This window comes from Phocoena phocoena, chromosome 10, assembly GCF_963924675.1.
Source record: "Phocoena phocoena chromosome 10, mPhoPho1.1, whole genome shotgun sequence".
Taxonomy (NCBI): Eukaryota; Metazoa; Chordata; class Mammalia; order Artiodactyla; family Phocoenidae; genus Phocoena; species Phocoena phocoena.
Window position 1 is genome coordinate 55,224,284 of NC_089228.1, and position 19,004 is coordinate 55,243,287.

The 19,004-nt window shown below is 39.2% G+C and overlaps 1 protein-coding gene across 1 annotated transcript in view; it reads right to left on the bottom strand.

Annotated features, from left to right (window-relative positions):
* The window catches only part of RBMS3 (RNA binding motif single stranded interacting protein 3), a 531,745-nt gene extending 517,521 nt beyond the window's left edge, over positions 1 to 14,224 (bottom strand). The window contains exon 1 of the mRNA XM_065884879.1: positions 14,079 to 14,224. Within this exon, the coding sequence (XP_065740951.1) occupies positions 14,079 to 14,224 (146 nt within the window). The remainder of the gene's footprint in view (positions 1 to 14,078) is intronic.
* Positions 14,225 to 19,004: the final 4,780 nt, after the last annotated feature.

Below are 19,004 nucleotides of genomic sequence, written 5' to 3' on the forward strand. Positions count from 1 at the left end.
CTTTTCCTAACTTTGGGGTTTTTTTGTTCTTCTTTCTCTAATTGCTTTATGTGTAAGGTTATGTTGTTTATTTGAGATGTTTCTTGTTTCTTAAGGTAGGATTGTATTGCTATAAACTTCCCTCTTAGAACTGCTTTTGCTGCATCCCATAGGTTTTGGGTCATCGTGTTTCCATTGTCATTTGTTTCTAGGTATTTTTTGGTTTCCTCTTTGATTTCTTCAGTGATCTCTTGGTTATTAAGTAGTGTATTGTTTAACCTCCATATGTTTGTATTTTTTACAGATTTTTTCCTGTAATTGGTATCTAGTCTCACAGCATTGTGGTCAGAAAAGCTACGTATATGATTTCAATTTTCTTAAATTTACTAAGGCTTGATTTGTGACCCATCATATGATCTATCCTGGAGAATGTTCCATAAGCAGTTGAGAAGAAAGTGTATTCTGTTGTTTTTGGATGGAATGTCCTATAAATTTCAATTAAGTCTATCTTGTTTAATGTATCATTTAAAGCTTGTGTGTCCTTATTTATTTTCACTTTGGATGATCTGTCCATTGGTGAAAGTGGGGTGTTAAAGTCCCCTACTATTATTGTGTTACTGTTGATTTCCCCTTTTATGGCTCTTAGCATTTGCCTTATGTATTGAGGTGCTCCTATGTTGGTACATAAATATTTCTAATTGTTATATCTTCTTCTTGGATTTATCCCTTGATCATTATGTAGGGTCCTTCTTTGTCTGTTGTAATACTCTTTATGTTAAAGTCTATTTTGTCTGATATGAGAATTGCTACACCAGCTTTATTCTGATTTCCTTTTGCATGGAATATCTTTTTCCATCTCCTCACTTTCAGTCTATGTGTGTCCTTAGGTCTGATGTGGGTCTCTTGTAGACAGTGTATATACAGGTCTTGTTTTTGTATCCATTCAGCCAGTCTATGTCTTTTGGTTGGAGCATTTAATCCATTTACATTTAAGGTAATTATTGATATGTATGTTCCTATTACCATTTTCTTAATTGTTTTGGGTTTGTTATTGTACGTGTTTTCTTTCTCTTGTGTTTGCTGCTTAGAAAAGTTTCTTTAGCATTTGTTGTAAAGCTGGTTTGGTGGTGCCGAATTCTCTTAGGTTTTGCTTGTCTGTACAGGTTTCAATTTCTCTGTCAAATATGAATGAGATCCTTGCTGGGTAGAGCCATCTTGGTTAAAGGATCTTCCCTTTCATCACTTTAAATATGTCCTGCCACTCCCTTTTGGCTTGCAGAGTTTCTGCTGAAAGATCAGCTGGTAACCTTATGGGGAATCCCTTTTTGTTATTTTTCCCTTGCTGGTTTTAATATTTTTTCTTTCTATTTAATTTTTGATAGTTTGATTAATATGTGTCTTGGTGTGTTTCTCCTTGGATTTATCCTATATGGGACTTTCTGTGCTTCCTGGACTTGATTGACTATTCCCTTTCCCATATTAGGGAAGTTTTCAACTATAATCTCTTCAAATATTTTCTCAGTCCCTTTCTTTTTCTGGGACCTCTATATTTTGAATGTTGATGCATTTAATGTTGTCTCAGAGGTCTCTGAGATGTCCCCAATTCTTTTCATTCTTTTTTTTAGAATTCTGTTCTGTGGTAGTTATTTCCACTATTTTATCTTCTGGGTCACTTATCCGTTCTTCTTCCTCAGTTATTCTGCTATTGATTCCTTCTAGAGAATTTTTAATTTCATTTATTGTGTTGTTCATCATTTTTTGTTTGCTCTTTTGTTCTTCTAGGTCCTTGTTAAACCTTTCTTGTATTTTCTCCATTCTATTTCCAAGATCTTGGATCATCTTTACTATCATTACTCTGAATTCTTTTTCAGGTAGATTGCCTATTTCCTCTTCATTTGTTTGGTCTGGTGGGTTTTTACATTGCTCCTTCATCTGCTGTGTATTCCTCTGTTTTCTCAGTTTGCTTAACTTCCTGTGTTTGGGGTCTCCTTTTCGCAGTCTACAGGTTTGTAGTTCCCCTTGTTTTTGGTGTCTGCCCCCAGTGGTAAGGTTGGTTCAAGTGGGTTGTGTAGGCTTCCTGGTGGAGGGGACTGGTGCCTGTGTTCTGCTGGATGAGACTGGATCCTGTCTTTCTGGTGGCAGGACCACGTCCAGTGGTGTGTTTTGGGGTGTCTGTGAACTTATGATTTTAGGCAGCTTCTCTGCTAATGGGTGTGGTTGTGTTCCTGTCTTGCTATTTGTTTGGCATAAGGTGTGCAGCACTGTAGCTTGCTGGTTGTTGAGTGGAGCTGGGTCTTAGAGTTTAGGTGGAGATCTCTGGTAGGGTTTTCGCCATTTGATATTATGTGGGGCCAGGAGGTCTCTGGTGGACCAATATCCAGAACTCGCCTCTCCCACCTCAGAGGCTCAGGCCTGTCACCTGGCCAGAGCACCAAGACCCTGTCAGCCAAATAGCTTTTCTTGTTCCTTGATCTATGTAAATATGGTCAGATATGAAGCCCCAGTCAATTAACTGAAGCCAGGTACTTCCTTGTTTCCTGCTTCCAGTAGTTCAACTTTAAATGCAGTGTTAAAGAAAAAACCCTACTTCCTGTATCTCGCATTATAAACTCAAAGTCTACCCTGAAATAAGTTTTATGATTAAATCCAATAAAATCATTTTTATATCACTGATGCATTCAGGCTTTATTCAATCAATAAATATTTATTAGTTACCACTTAAATATTGGAAACTATACTATGCATCAGGAGTGAAAAATGAGCAAGATAAATCTACTGACATCAAAAGCTTATAGTGAAAGAAGGTAAGGGGAAAATGAGAAAGAGTTAAAGAGACAGAAATAGAGATAGAGATAAAGAAAGATAAAGAGAGAATAACCAGAAGATCAGTGGAGAAAATGACTATTTAGGCATAGTTCAAGCACAAAGGAGAGAGAGGCATTTTCACTTGGAAGCACTGTCAAGTGATGACCCTAAAGAAAGGCCCACCAAATGGCTTTCAGCTTTTACCCCATTCAAAGACAGCCCTGGTCAAGCTTGCCAATGACCTTGGCAATGCCAAAACCAAATGTAGGTTCTCTATTTCTCTTTCTTCTACATTTCTTAACTTTTCAGCAGTATTCCACACTCTAAGTCATTCTGACTTCTTGAGATACTGTCTTTTCCCAGCTTCTATAATATCACTCTTTTGCTTTCCTGATTTCCTCTATCTCATTGGTTCCTTTATAAACTCCTTTCTTGGCTTCTCCTCCTCTCAGAATGTTGAGTCTATGACCACTTTTCTTTTCATGCTTTGTGCACACCCTATGTATGAATCATGGTTAAGAGAGGGCATTCAAACCACACTCCTTATTTTAAATCCTGGACTTGCCAACTACCACCTATGTAACCTTGGGAAAGTCACTTAACTTCTTTGTGTCATTTTTTTTTACCTCTAAAATAGGGGTTATCATGAAGTACAAATGAATTAACACAGGTGATATGAAGTACTTAACATGTATAATACTTGGAATAATATCTAACACATATTAGGCACGATAGTATTATCAGTACAATGTATTTAAATGCTATTTATAATGCTTAGGACTTGCATTCTGTATCTTTTACTCTAACCTCTGCTTTGAAAACTAGTCATATATTAAGCTATGAACTTGTATCTTATTTTAGATGTCTAATAGCATCTCAAAAATAACAAAACTAAGAAGAACACTTGATTTCTCTCCACTCAAAACTGTTCCTTCCACAATCCTCCCCATCGTATTAAGTGACTCTATACCTTGATGCTAAAGCCAAAACGTAAGAATTATCCCTAATTTCTCTTTCCCTTAACTCTCCTGCCAGATCCAATTCATCAGTAACTTCTATCAAAACTCTCACCAAAATATATTGTGAAGCCATCCATCTAACCTCCTCTACCACTATGATCCTAATACAAGCCATCACCATCTCCTTCCTGGAATCCACAATGGCATCTTTGCTCATTTACTTGCTTCTCTCATGCTCCCTAAAATCCATTCTTTACAGAGTAGTCAAAATAACTTTTCTAAATAAAGTAAATTTGGATAAAATCCAATCTTCATGCTCTGACTTAGAAAACTCTATTGATTAGGCCCTGGTATACTTTCTTTTACTTCATCTTTTACCATCCCCACCTCCCCTATTCACTATTCTTTTGCAATTCCAACCTTCTTTATGTTACTTGAAAACATGGAGCTCATTTCCACCTTTGGGATTTTGTACAAGCTCCCACATTTATCTGTAATGCCATTCTTCCTGAATATCATATGCCTGGTTGCTTCTTGAAATTGACATCTCACCTCAAAGAGGTTTCTCGGTTCATAGTAACCTCCCTGTCATTACTTACAACCTTCTTTTCTTGGTTTTTCAACCTCCTTTCCATGGCATATTCTGATGTTTTCTTCTTTATTCATTCATTCTTGTATTATCTCTCTCTATTAGAATGCTAGTTCTATGCAGAGACCTACCAGGTCTTCAGGTATCTGCAATGCTTGGCACATAGATGACATTCCATAAATACTTTGGAATTAATAAGTAAATAAACGATGACAGTAGTGAAACAAAAGAGACCAGCAGTTGAAATCTCTTTGCCTTGGAAACTATTTCTAGGTTGGGGAAAGGAGTGATCCTAAGATAATTTATTTGCATGACCAGATGGGTGATGCTGTCATTCAGAGAGAAAGAGAACGCTGAAGAAGGGAAAAGTCTAGGAATAATCCTTTTTGGACAATGACTTTGACAGCTCTTGGGATACAAATTTGGAATTGTACAAGGAATAATGAGATATGGATCTAGGACTAAAAAATGTATACCTCCATGGGCTGGACATATAAATTTAATAATCATCAGAATAGCTGACATTTAAGTAGAGGAGAACAGAGAGTTTTTGGAGTGAGAAGAGAGGAGGTCTAAACTTTTAAAACACCAAAATATTCAAGAGGCAGATAGTGGAGAAGCTGGAAGACAAAATCCTAGGAGGAGACCCAGGAAGGAAGAGTATGCCAGCCAAGGAGAAAGTAAGTTTCTAGAATAAAGGTGAAGTCAACAGGATCAAGTAACAGAGAGATCAAATAAAATAAGTACTAAAAACAGTCAGCTGTATTTAGCAATTAGAAGATCATTGAGCAAATTGAAAACCAAGATGCCATCTGAACTTGCCAGATTCCTGCCCTTGAATTCCAAGTCCCTCAAATTTTCAAGCACTATCAAAATATCTGTCTGGAATTCCACCTCTCCCAGACCTCTAAGACTTGATTTGGCACCTCCAACATTTTTGTGCTGCCACCAACATAGTAACCTAAGTTAACTGGTGCTTTCAATGGTTTAATCACTGTTTTTTCTCTTCTCTATCTGCAGAATAAATAAGAAGAAAGTATTTTCAGCTATCTGCAATTTAAATAAATATATTTTCAAATAAATCTCAAAAATTCAGCAGAATCTTCTTCATCCAAAGTAATTAAAACAATAATGAATGGATAGTCAATGAATCAGTGGGACAATAATTTCGAGGATGCCCCCAAAATGCTGGAAAATGCTGATTTCTTTTTAAGATTCAGTAGACTTACGTTTAGCAGACTATGGGGCAGCAAGAAAAAATAAATATATATAGAAGTTTAATAACACGAGTCAAAAAGGAAGAATTTATTGCTTAATTATCAATTAAGTGCAAACATTATTAAAAACTGAAATGTTGAAGAAATGCTTGACATGAAAATTATGTGAAGGAGAGTATATTCTTTAAAGCACTTTTAGGTACCTATTCCAGACCTTGATTTTTCATGTGCCTAATTTAAAATTCCCATTTTGTCATCAAAATCCAACTTATCCTCCAATTACCTTAATAGAATTTTTATATAAGTTTATTTATATTTTATTTATTTATTTTTGGCTGCATCGGGTCTTCGTTGCTATGCATGGGCTTTCTTTAGTTGCTGCAAGCAGGGGCTACTCTTTGTTGCGGCACATGTGCTTCTCATCACAGTGACTTCTCTCATTGCAGAGCACAGGCTCTAGGCATGCGGGCTTCTGTAGTTGTGGCACACGGGCTCAGTAGTTGTGGCTTGCAGGCTCAATAGTTGTGGCGCACAGCCTTAGTTGCTCCGCGGCATGTGGGATCTTCCTCAACCAGGGATCAAACCCGTGTCCCCTGCATTGGCAGGCGGATTCTTAATCACTGCGCCACGAGGAAAGTCCCTAGAATTTATTTTTAAGTCTCTTGGTTAACTGAAAGTAAATTGGTAGGTCCTATGAAATTTCTAGATTCTCCAAAAGTCAGAGTAAGGAAGTTAAAATAGAGGATTCACTTATGTTTTGTGGTTAGTGTGGCATTATTTACTCCAATGATTCTCAAGCTTTGCTACATATAGAATTTCCTAAGCAGGCTTTTAAAAATCTTAGTGTCTAAGCTGACCCCATACTAGATAAATCAGAATTCCTGGGGGGTGAGACCCAGCATCAGTATTTTTTAAACCTCTTCAAGGATTCTCCTGGATTTGAGAACTGAGGAATTATGTTACCCTTCTCATTAAATGAATGTTTTAGTGGTTATAAATAAGGGCTTTGAAGTCAGAGCTGGATTTGGAATCCTGGTGGCTGTATAGACTTGGACAAACCCCTTAATATGCTTGAGACTCAGTTTACTCAACTATAACTCAGTAATTTTTGTTCCCACTCTGTAGGGTTGTTTTGAGCATTAAATAAGGTAATATAAAAACTCAGCAGAGCACATGGTATATAATGCACAATAAATGTTAATAATCTATATAAAATAACTGTGTTATTAAGGATAATTATTTGTGAATTACAAACCAGATACTCTGTGTGGTTTCTAATACATACTTCGCAAATATAACTGTACTTAAAGCTGAATTATTATATGTAACAATGTATCACATCTATGCTGACTCACTGAATTCAGGCCACCAATTTGGGCCTTAGAAGCACTCTCTCATTTGAATGACACAAAGGCAGAGTTCAAAGAGCCTCAACTTCACCTCCTCCTCATACCTGCCACCACATGGATACAGGACACCTCCAAAGCAGCTGCATCATTTGAGCCTGACTTGCAGGTGAAAGCTACTCATAAATTTCCTCAGGTTTTATTAGAGAGAATTTTTAAATCTTCATTGACATGGGAAGAAAGAACTCAAAAAAAAATTCCAGTCACATTTTTTTCTTATTTACTCAGTTCCTCTGGAGTGTGTGACGACTTGTTTTCCTTTAGTTGTATCTGAACAGTTTGACATATTACTGTGACAAGGTTACTTTTTAAATTGATAAAAGGTTTGATTGTGTCAGTGCATTTGTCAAAACTGTCTGACACCATGTATAATGGACTCTGCACTCAGAGCCCGGATGGCACTTGAGGCTCCTCTTACTATTCTGCGTTCAGCCAACACCTAACCAGACATCCAGCAGGGTTGGGTCAAAGTCGGGGAGATGAGCGTGGGTACAAACACTCCTACTTTGTTCCCCTGGCTTTTCACTGTGGGAGCTTCTCCTCTCTCGTTAAATGTTAAAGTGACATTTACAGCTTCCTTTTAAAGGGAGCGATGCTAGGATGTCAGAGCCTGAGCGAGGAAAACATTTACCCAGAAAAATGAAGGCTGGGGCAGCTGACTTCCTGGTCTTCAGGTGATGATTGGAAGTATGTGTGCACCTACCCTAGAGTTCCCCTGTTTTTCCTTTATTCTGCTTAAAGTGGCCTTGTCAGCAGCACATTCACTTTATAACAGAACAATTCATTCTGTACCTGCATGGTGCTGGCCTTAATTCCAGATTAATCACTTGGAAGTGAGGGCAATCTGGCCGGGGCTTTCTGAAAGCATTATATTAATTAAAATTTATAAGTTATGAGAATGGTTAGATAAAAGGTAGATTGTAGAAAACATAAACACATTAATGATTTTACTTTCCATTAAAAATTCTGTCCAGGGCTTCCCTGGTGGCGCAGTGGTTGAGAGTCCGCCTGCCAATGCAGGGGACACGGGTTCGTGCCCCGGTCCGGGAAGATCCCACGTGCCGTGGAGCGGCTGGGCCCGTGGGCCATGGCCGCTGAGCCTGCGCGTCCGGAGCCTGTGCTCTGCAATGGGAGAGGCCACGACAGTGAGAGGCCCGCGTACAGCAAAGAAAAAAAAAAAAATTCTGTCCATTATGTTAAATACGTGCCTTTACTTTTCAAGACTAATCTCAATGTGTTTCAAGGGGATGTTTAGAATCACATAATAGAGGTTATCAATTTCTCTGAGGTAGGAAACAGAGCTTAATATGTGAAAAATCATTATACCACCAAAATTTTATTTGGTCCAAAGAAGTTGCAATGCTCTCTCTCTCTCTCTTTATTAAGCCAAATTTATCTTCCCTCACTTCCCTTTCCCCCTTTTGAGATATGCATAAATGGTGCATAACTCAAGTATTCCACCCAGAGTCTCCAACTGATAACCCATTTAACGAATATAATTGTATAATCAATTGGATTTTCAGTTTTCACTATATTAGCCTTGCATGTTTTAAATACTGCAGCCACTAAATATTTAATAGTATATTGATGACCCATTCATGACAGGGTAAGAAAAAGAAATTAAAAATCAACTAACTTGGGTCCTCTTTTGGGCTACTTTGTTGTTTCTTTCGGAGTTTGTTTGGTTAGTTGTCTCTAACGTCCTTGTTTTTTTAATAGAAAAACAAATGCATATGAAAAAAGACATCTTTCACCACACATAATTGTTCTTCCACCACAAATATTAATTCTCACACCCTCTTCTCTGACCATTAGTTATTCTGCCTCCAGCTCGCTCTTCAACTGTCCTGCTCTCTTCCTTAATCTCGTAAGGTCTTTTCTACTTGGCAGTCGGAATTATCTTTTTGAAACAAAAATCTGACTCTGTCACCTTCCCGTTTGTTACAATTCAATGATTTCCTTCATTGAAACAAAGCTCCTAAGTGACATACAAAGGGATCACCATACCCCTTCCATGTTTCCAGGTCATGTTGCCCCAGGCTCCACCCCCTCTCTCTGCTATAACAACTTGCCCCTTGCTCAGCCTCTTGTCTTTGCCATGTTCCCTCCAGCCATTGGTTCTGCACACATGGAGTTCCTTCTGCCTAGAATGCTCTTCCCTTCCTTCCTCATTTAGTTAAACCTATTCCTACTCTTTCTGATCTTAGCTCAGAGATTCCTTTGCCCATTGCCTTAACAAGGTCTCATCCCACGTTACAAATCCTCTTATTTCCATGCTCCTCTCTTTTTGTCGCATTTGTAGTTGCAATTTTATATCAAATCACACGATCATTTCATTGATTTCCATTTTCCCTATCAAAATATAATCTCTGCTAAAGCAAGACCTTTATCTAAATGTACTCACCACTGAATCTTTAGCACACTATCTGGCATGCAATAGGTGCTCTGTGAAAATTTCTTGATTGAGAACACAATGAAATTCCTTGAAACTTTTCAAGGTAAAAACGTCGCAAGGTCTTGTTTGCAGGGCAGAAATAGAGACACAGATGTAGGGAACAAATGTAAGGACACCAAGGGGGGAAAGTGGCAGGGGGAGGTGGTGGTAGTGGGATGAATTGGGAGATTGGGATTGATATATATACACTAATGTGTATAAAATGGATAACTAATAAGAACCTGCTGTATAAAAAAATAAGTAAAATTAAATGTTTTTAAAAAAGACATTACAAGGTCTTTAGTATTTCTTACAAGACACACAATGCCATGTATTCATCCAAAACATAGGTATAACTAGCGAGATTTTCCATAGAGTAAAATGATTCTTCATGTCTATTCTTTAGTCTTGCCTTCTTTCCTTGACTTTACTTGTGATCCAACCATAGGAGCTTTGATGATAAATGTGAATGGAATCTCTTAATCAGAATTTGCTTTCAGATAATACATTGAGAAATAATGCAATTTCTTTCCTTTAATATCATTTTCTTACTGTTCATTAGTATTCATATGGATATTGTATTCTAATGCCAGATAATCTGCTATGTCTCTCCCTTTTTAATATATCTCTGTTTTCTATTATTTTATTACTATGGATATTAGAAAATATTGTACTTCTTATAATATAAGGGAATAGTAACTCTGAAAGTTCTTATAATTTCATAGAAATAACCATGGAAAATTGATCCTGATGGCAAGATAATTGAAACCTACAAATATTATCTGTTTTGTAGGTAACATTATTTTAAAGTGTTGGATGAGTCATAGGAATGCAAGATGATTTGAATCTTTAGAAGAATGCTAATTTAAAAGAGCAAGGAGCCCTCTAAGACATCACCACTACAAGAGAGGAAACCAGGATTTTATAAAGGACTTACAATGGTCCCTAACAAAGGCGTCCCCAGCTCTCAGGTCATATTCATGCAGCGGAATCAGCTCAGGCAGTGGCCCTGCCAACACTGTAAAAGGGGATTGGTGAAAGGTGACCAGAGTAGGTTTTTCTGCTAACTAGTGAGGGCCTCAATGAACTATCAGGCTTTTAAAGTAAAAAATATTTAAAAGATTATCATGTATAAACAAATTATTTTATACATGGGGAAAACCAAAATTAAGAGGGGACAAGTCACTTGTCTAGGGTCACATACCCAGTTGATGGCACAGCCAGGAGTGAAACCCCAAACTCTCAGCACATGGCTATTTCCTCTACATTATGCTGCCCGGTCACATTAGTTCTTTCAGTCTCCCGGAAAGCAAATCTCGGCAATAAACCTCAGGTCCAGACCACTTCAATAATTGAAGAACCCACAAACATTTTTACAATAACAATAACATGGGCCAGGTCTTATTAGCCAGCAAAAATTAATATGAACAAGTAACCACTACCCTCTGTGCCCTTGGCATTCTTTAAATTTCTCAAATAAACAGAAGAAACACAAACAAAACATTTTTTTCCCTCAAACATAATGTTCTTGTGCCACTAGATCTCTTTCCTGAGTTAAAAATGCCAATGCAGACTTTAGGTAACCCTTTCCATTTATAAATTTCTGGCAATATCTTTGCAGAAATGGACACTGATACAGAAATTCATAGTATAATGCTACATCAGTGGTATGTTCATAAACCAGCTCTCAAAAAACAAAACTACATAGAATTTTAAAAGCCCTCATTTATAGGTCTTGCTGATTCCTGTGATATAAATACTCCCACCATGGCCGATTTCAAGATACTGAGTATGTAACAAATCACTCAAGAATTCCTGAATATTTAACCATTGGCTCTGGTGCCTCAGTCAGAGGCAGCTGCAGTACACCACTGGTACTACAGGAAACCTAGAAATAATCAAACCCAGCCCACTCTTTTATACGAGGAGACGGAGGCTCAAAGACAGTAAATGATTTGCCACAAGATCACACGGTGGCCAAGCAGGTTATAATACACCACCTCAAATACCTTCACATATTTAGTGAGACTTTCTGCGTTAGAAATAGTCAGTGGACTTTGTATTAATGTAGAGATATGTGGATGAAAAAGGTCAACTGCTACATCAGTAAACAAAGGAGGTTGCGGACACCAAGCCATCAGCCACTGAAGCCACCCTGTGCATTCTGAGGAGATTCAGGATGAAGAAAAGCAGGATACTGGTCCTAGATAGTTAAGGTACATCTCCAAGGGATGATTTCAATGAGTCCAGACTCTTGAATCTGCCCATATACAGAAAAACACTAAATTCGTTAACTTGAGATGCCTGGTTTTCCTTAATTAACAGTAATCTTTTGATGTTCTGACTACCTGGTCTTTGTTGCAAAAACTTCTGTATCTCCTGGTTCCTCCTTTACCTCTTCAGATCTGTCCCTCAGAGCTGGCTGAGAAGCTGCCTCCTAGACTTAAGCCCTCAGCAAGTCTGCCCCCCAGACTTAAGCCCTCAGCAAGTCTGCCCAATAAAACATAATTCTCACTTTTAAGTTGTGCCTTTTTTTTTTTTTAAAGAAGTATTTCTCAAAAAACCAGCAGCATCATGACAACACCAGGGAACCTGCTGAAATTTACACTCTCCGGCTCCAGCCCAGACCTAGTGAAATCACAATCTCAGGGGCCCAGAAATCTGTGTTTCAACAAGCTCAACAAGTGGGAAAGAATCTTCCCTTAAAACCCACCAATATTTTTTATGAATAAGATTCACACACAAAGATAATGGCTGGCCTTCTTTTTCACATCAGTATCCATTACAGGAGATTATTCATCTGAAGCTTCTAATATAAAGTCCGTCATCTTTCACATTTTCAAAGCCCTTATTTATCAAAATAGTTTAGAATTTTCTAACACTAGCAAAAAAATTAAAAAATGTTGAGTGATTTACCTTCCAGTTCTCAACCTCAACATTTTATAGACCAAAACCTAACATATTTGTATATCTTATCCCTAGCACCTTTCTTTCTTTTCTTTAACTGCTTTCAAATAAATATTTCTTTTTCAATGTTCTGTCTTACCTCTTTCACAAATCAAGGCAGTTGATAGAGCAGGGTGCCCCTACCCTAGTCTACATACTGCCTTGTCAACTGATTATATATTTATGTATTTGTGTTTTGTGTAATCTGCCACTTCCTGTTGTTTTGATATTTGTTCCCAATCTTCAAAACCAGAACAAAGGCAAATAAATACTATCTGCCTTGTTTTCCTCTTCCAAAATTTTAGAGGTTGGAAAATTTACAAAATAAATATCCTCTCAACCTTCTTATAAAAGCATTGCAAAACAGCAAAAGAAAAACTGAGTAATAGTTTCCCCCAACTTAAAAATACCCAGCTAACGCACAGTCAAGTGACAAATAGCTGCACTGATATTACTTTGAAAATAATCAGACAGGGGCTTCCCTGGTGGCACAGTGGTTGAGAGTCCGCCTGCCAATGCAGGGGACACGGGTTCGTGCCCCAGTCCGGGAAAATCCCACATGCCGTGGAGGGGCTAGGCCCGTGAGCCACGGCCGCTGAGCCTGCGCGTCTGGAGCCTGTGCTCCGCAACGGGAGAGGCCGCAGCAGTGAGAGGCCCGCGTATCAAAAAAAAAGAAAATAATCAGACAGCAATCTAAAAATCCAGGCCTATGTTTCTTAATTTGTTATCCACTATTCATTTAATTTGGAGGGTAAACTTAAATATGTTTAATTGATTTGCACAGAAATAAGAGAGTTAATAACATAAGTGTTGGTAGATAGTAGATGAAAGAAAACATTTTGGAAGGGCATTTAGTCACTACCATATTTCCTGGGAAATATAAAACTAGGTGAGTGCGGTTCTTGGCTTTGGTGGGAATAGCTTCACTGGACTTGGAAATAGATGTTTTCAAGGAAACAAAAGGATTAGCCTTCTAATTTTCCAGTTACCTGGTCCCAGCTGAACTTACATTTACTAAGCAAGAACTGACAAGAAGAGCTTTGCAACACAGCAGGTGACCATTCTGAAATCTACCACTTCTGAGTTTTTGCGATCCCCATCACTAATACCTCTCCAAAAAAAGAGCACAGTTTCTTTCATGAGATTCATCATTGATTCCACCAACCACAGGTGTGAGAACCTACCAGCCACAAGGTGTGAGAACCCACTGGCCACAAGGTATGAGAACCCACCAACCACAAGGTGTGAGAACCCACCAGCCACAAGGTGTGGGAACCCACCAACCACAAGGTGTGAGTACCCACCAACCACAAGGTGTGAGAACCCACCAACCACAAGGTGTGAGAACCCACCAACCACAAGGTGTGAGAACCCACCAATCACAAGGTGTGAGAACCCACTGGCCACAAGGTATGAGAACCCACCAACCATAAGGTATGAGAACCCACCAGCCACAAGGTGTGAGGACCCAACTCCATGATTGCTCCTCATCTTCTTGGTCAATACATGCACATCAGCCAGCAACCCTATGTCTCTCTATTCAAGAACCTTCTCTTTCAAAGCAAAAGGCAAACAAACTCCATTCCCAAAATAAGCTGGACTCAGATCTTAAATTTAAGCCCCGTTTCTACAGCAAGAGTCTTCCTCACTGGGTACATTGGGTGCAAAACCCAACCCCACATGGACGAGCCCATGTGGGCAAGGATGAGGTTGGAAATGGCGCAGAGGGCGGGGGGCACTTACGGTTGGCACAGCTTGATTAGGTCCTGGTCAGTGGTGCCTGGCGGGAGGCCTCGAATGTACAGGTTGGTTTTACTCAACTGTTCCCCGCTGCTGTTGCTGCTGCTGTGGTTGCTGCTGCTGTTTGTGCTGGGGCTGGGAGGAGCCATGGGGTGGGGAGCTGGTGCATAGGACTGCTGGAAACAGAAAAGGCTGTTACTGGAAAAACAAAGCCAGCAACCTATTCCCAGGCCAGCAGAGCAACTCGAAAGCAATGCAAGCTTCTCAGCCTCTCCAATCCATGCATGCACACTCGTGTTCATGTCCCTACTCTGGGGTACTTCTGAGAACATCACTTGCTCTCCCCCCATCTGGCCCTGCATTTGGATCAGCCTAGCACAGTTCTCTCCTGGGTGCACCGAAGCTCTGGCCCAGCTCACCTGTGACAGACAAGCATCTTTGCCTTGCCTCTACTCCGTCTTCCCTCCTTTTCTCCAAAGAAACTTCCTCATATTGCTTTCCTCACCATTACTCTCCAGTGTGATCACTCTATAAATAGCAATGCTACGAATTAACCAATGAGTGAATGACTCCATCTTATCTCGTTCTCCCATTCCCAAATCTGCTCCTTTATGGTGAATGCCCTTTATTTGCAAACTGAGCTACTATTCTCTCCTCTTTGAATCACTCTGATTGAAAGTCTCAGCTGAGGCACTACTGATATACTGGGCAGGATAATTCTTTGTCGCCGGGACTGTTCTGTTCATTGTAGGCTGGTGGCAGCATCCTTGGCCTATACCCACCAGATTCTAGTAGCACCCATCCCCCAGTTGTGGGACCAAAAATGTGTCCACACACTGCCAAGTGTCCCCTAGGGTGGGGAACTCTCTCCCAGTAAAGAACCATTGGTCTAACCTGTCACACTGTGTTATTACAAAATGTAAATGATAAGATGACCCCCAGTGACTTGGAGTATGCAATGTGAGGATCTTTATAATTATACATGCCAGAATTAGGAGGTATATTACACTTTATCCTTTATTTCCTTTTCATACAGGCATATCTTCAAAAGTTCTAAAATTATACTGACTGTCTGGGTTTGAGTCCATGATGTGTTTATTATTGGCTGTGTGATCTTTGGGGTGCCTGAACCTCTCTGAGATGCAGCATTCTCATTAATATGAGTAGGATAAAATTAGTACTCCCCTACATCATAGGGTCTTTACAAAAATTCAATGAGTTAACGCAAACAAAATGGTTCCTGGACATAGTAAGTGCACAATAAGAGTTAGCAATAACAAAAACACAAGAAATAATGATGATAATGGGAATTCCCTGGTGGTCCAGTGGTTAAGACTCCACACTTCCCCTGCAGGGGGCGTGGGTTCAATCCCTGGTTGGGGAACTAGGATCCTGCATACCATGTGGCACGGCCAAGAAATAATAATAATGATGATGATATTTGTGATTCATATCTGTCTGGCAAGTGATATTAGTCTTTAAATCTATCCCAGGTTTTCTCAACTATAATCTAGAATGTTACGTAAATACACAGTGAATGCATCAATCATGATTCCAGGGGGCACACTTTGGCTGAGTTCTAACCTGAAGATTCATTAGCTGTTTTATCAGGGGTAGGAGGTGAGTACTTATCCAATAGCAAGTGGATGCTTCGTAAATACTCAAGCTACATCCCACACAATAAAAACTGAGTGATCACAGCAGTTAGCTCGTAAAGACAGGAGGCTGTGTCCGGTTTTGTTTCTTGCTACAATAATTCATTTTATACCATCCAGGATTTCAGATTTGCCCCAGTCCATATTCCCAATTGGCTATAATACAAGGCCTCTTGGATGCAACATGTGAAAATGTAACTCATTCCCTCTGGTCTTTTCTCTCCCACTCCCCACACAGCCACCCACCCATCACAAAGACCCATTGCTTTCCATCTTGCTGTCATTCTTGCAGCCTCCATGCTAGAAACCTTGGTGTTAGCTGCATTCAACCACTTATTCAGTATTACTTAATCTATGACCAACATTTTTAACGTACAATTTGAAAATGAATTACACGGGAGAATACCTTCCATTCTCAATACTTGAATAAAATAACGGGTATTCATTGCCTTTTGGAATGTCGTATCTGCATAAAGCTGAATAAAGTTTCTTGGCTGAGATTTAAAAAGTATTCTCTCTTGACCTACGAATTCTACTTCGCTCCTCCGATGCCCCAGAACACTTAAGCTCTACCTCTTTACAGGTCCTGCACTTAGTAGGTGTTCAATACGGCCTTGCCGAAGCGGTGTCCTGGTCTGTGTATCTCACAACAGAACAGATGGGATTTATCTTTGACTTCCCTCCTGTGCAGTTATTCTTTTAAATTTCCCAGGGCTTTTTTCAAGCTGTTTCTTACCACTTTCACCTCCCCTCTCTCCAAATTCTTTGAATTCCATTCTGTACTCAGGCTTCTTTTAAAATGAGGCTTTGTTTAAAGCAGTTTTTCCCACTGCATAGCCTTTAAAACCACCAGGGAGCCTGAAAAATGCGTCTAGCTTTATGTGTCACAGATCAGATGGACCAGTTCAGACCCAATGAGCCCTTGACTGATCAAATAAGAAAACACCAACTACAGGATGATCAATCTGTGTTGACTTAATTCTTTTCTTGCCCCAGGGGTCTTTGCAAGCATTTCCATAACCGGACACCATTTAGTAAATTGCATGGTGCCTAAAACAATAAATGTGCCCTCCAAAGGGCCCAGTGGGAAAAATTAAAACAAAACGGTCAAAGCAAATCGAAGCTAGGATGAGTATGGGGAACTTGTATGCATGGAAATAAGGTATATAATTTAAAAATAGTAGTGGAAGCACCAGATTCTTGTAGAGAAGGATGTATTTCAAAAGCCCTTTGAAAAATACATACAGTGAAAAGTGGTTTTCTATGCCCTATTCTTGTTTGTGAGTTCTAGAAATTCTACTGAAAGATGTAGACTTTCTCAGTCTTATTGAACCAATCACTTCACAGGTTTTAAGAGTCAGTGCCAACACTCTTGCTAGTCCTTAATATTTTCGTTTATCTGTTGATACACTGAACGATTCAGGTAGCATTCTACATTGTAAGTCATTCTTTTGTTTTAAGAATTATAAATTCCTTCCTTTCTACTCATTTTCAAAGTACACATTCTTTAATCAACAAAACGCTGGCAGAAGGTTCCTAGAATGTCTGGCAAATGCATAGGCTTGAATTAATACGTGAAAAGCAAAAGCAGTTTTGCATACTCTGGCTGCCAAAGACAAATGACTAAACTATGGCATCTCTAAAAAAAAAAAAAAAAAAAAAAGGAGCGACGATAACCTTTAGGGGTCAGTGGGTCACAGCAGCCACTTTCCTGATTAAAAGTGGCTCTGATTCCTTTCTCAATTCTTTGTTTTTAGATGGATTTGTGATTTTATCATTGATTAACGTTTAAATCATTTTGAGGTACTAAGAAAGACATTTTAAAATGTTACTTAAAACTATTATTTCCCTCAGATAACATTGGCTTTGCTATATTGATCAAAGTCACACTTTATAAATCCTATTTAGGAAAGGTGAGGACTTAAGAGTCTGGGGATACAGAACATTGTAATGCTGAACTGTACCAGGGCAGGGCATTGCCACGAATTTGCAGTGTCAGCTTGTTAAAACCAGTAGGAACAGCAGACTTTCAGAAGAGGGTCTTCAGATGGTACTGGATTGAGGAGGGGGATAGAGGGCTTGTCTTGAAGCTGCATATGCTTGGCAAGTATGCAGATTTTTCTTAGGTGTTTATTCATGGTGGCAATGCTGGGAGGGTCTGTTAGGGATTCTTACATGGGGGCTAAAGCCCTCTTAGCCACATGTCGGGGCTGCTAAAATCAGCCAATCCGTACCAGCGTCCTCTTTAGGAAATTAAATAAAATGACTTAGCATCCATTTTGGAAGATGCTATATTTAAAATAACTATTCAAATAATTAGAGGTAACATTTGCCATCTGCTTGCTAAGCATGTTATATGTTATCTTCACAACAGCCCGATGAGGCAAATCATTTTCTTCTGGGTTTACAAATGAGAAAACTGAGGCACAGAAAGGGCAAATGACTTTCTCAAGGTCGTGCAGCTGGAGCTCCAGTCTGAACCTAGGGAATCTGACCCCAGAAGCCACACAGCCCCACACAACACTTAATACATAACCTCTCCTCTTCATGATATGGGCACCAATAAACACAAAAGGCTTCCTTGCAATGAACTCTGCAGGATGACACCCTTCCGGGAGCTCTGGCCCATCCAAGTGTAAAGGGGGAGGAAAAGAATGAAGATGATAAACAGCATACAGTCACAAGGAAGGTTAACAAGACCTTTCCCTCTATCAGAATTTAAATGAAGTCCATCTTAAATTTAATTTCAAAGGGGAAGTCACCATCAGAAGCAAGTGTGTTATGAGTTTTTCAAATAATGTCAAACAAGGGGGTTCATTTGTCAAGATTCATGGTTTGTTATTTAATAACAGAAAAATGAAGTGGCTTGTAGATCATCCTAAGCAGCTGATTCATTTAGTGTGCTTTGTTAATATGCCTCATTTTTCAAGTTTGAAAAGTGAATCAACCAGGTCCTCCTACATTCTTGGAAAATGTGTGGTTTGGAGGGCGGCCCATTTGTGTTTTTAATCCTTAGGTACTTTGGAGATAAACTGGAGAGGGATGTGAGTTGTGTTTTTGTTTGTTTGTTTTCCTGTTTATTTTTTAAACAGAAAGCATTTGGTACATCAAATACATGTTCACACATCAATAAAATAAAACATTAAAAATCATCTTTTATACAATGTCAGGTTACCTTGGATGAACACCTGTCTGAAGGACGTGTTGTTATGCACAGACATTAACCAGGTCCTTTTAAACCAGGGACCCCCTCCTTGGCCCTGCTGACATTTTG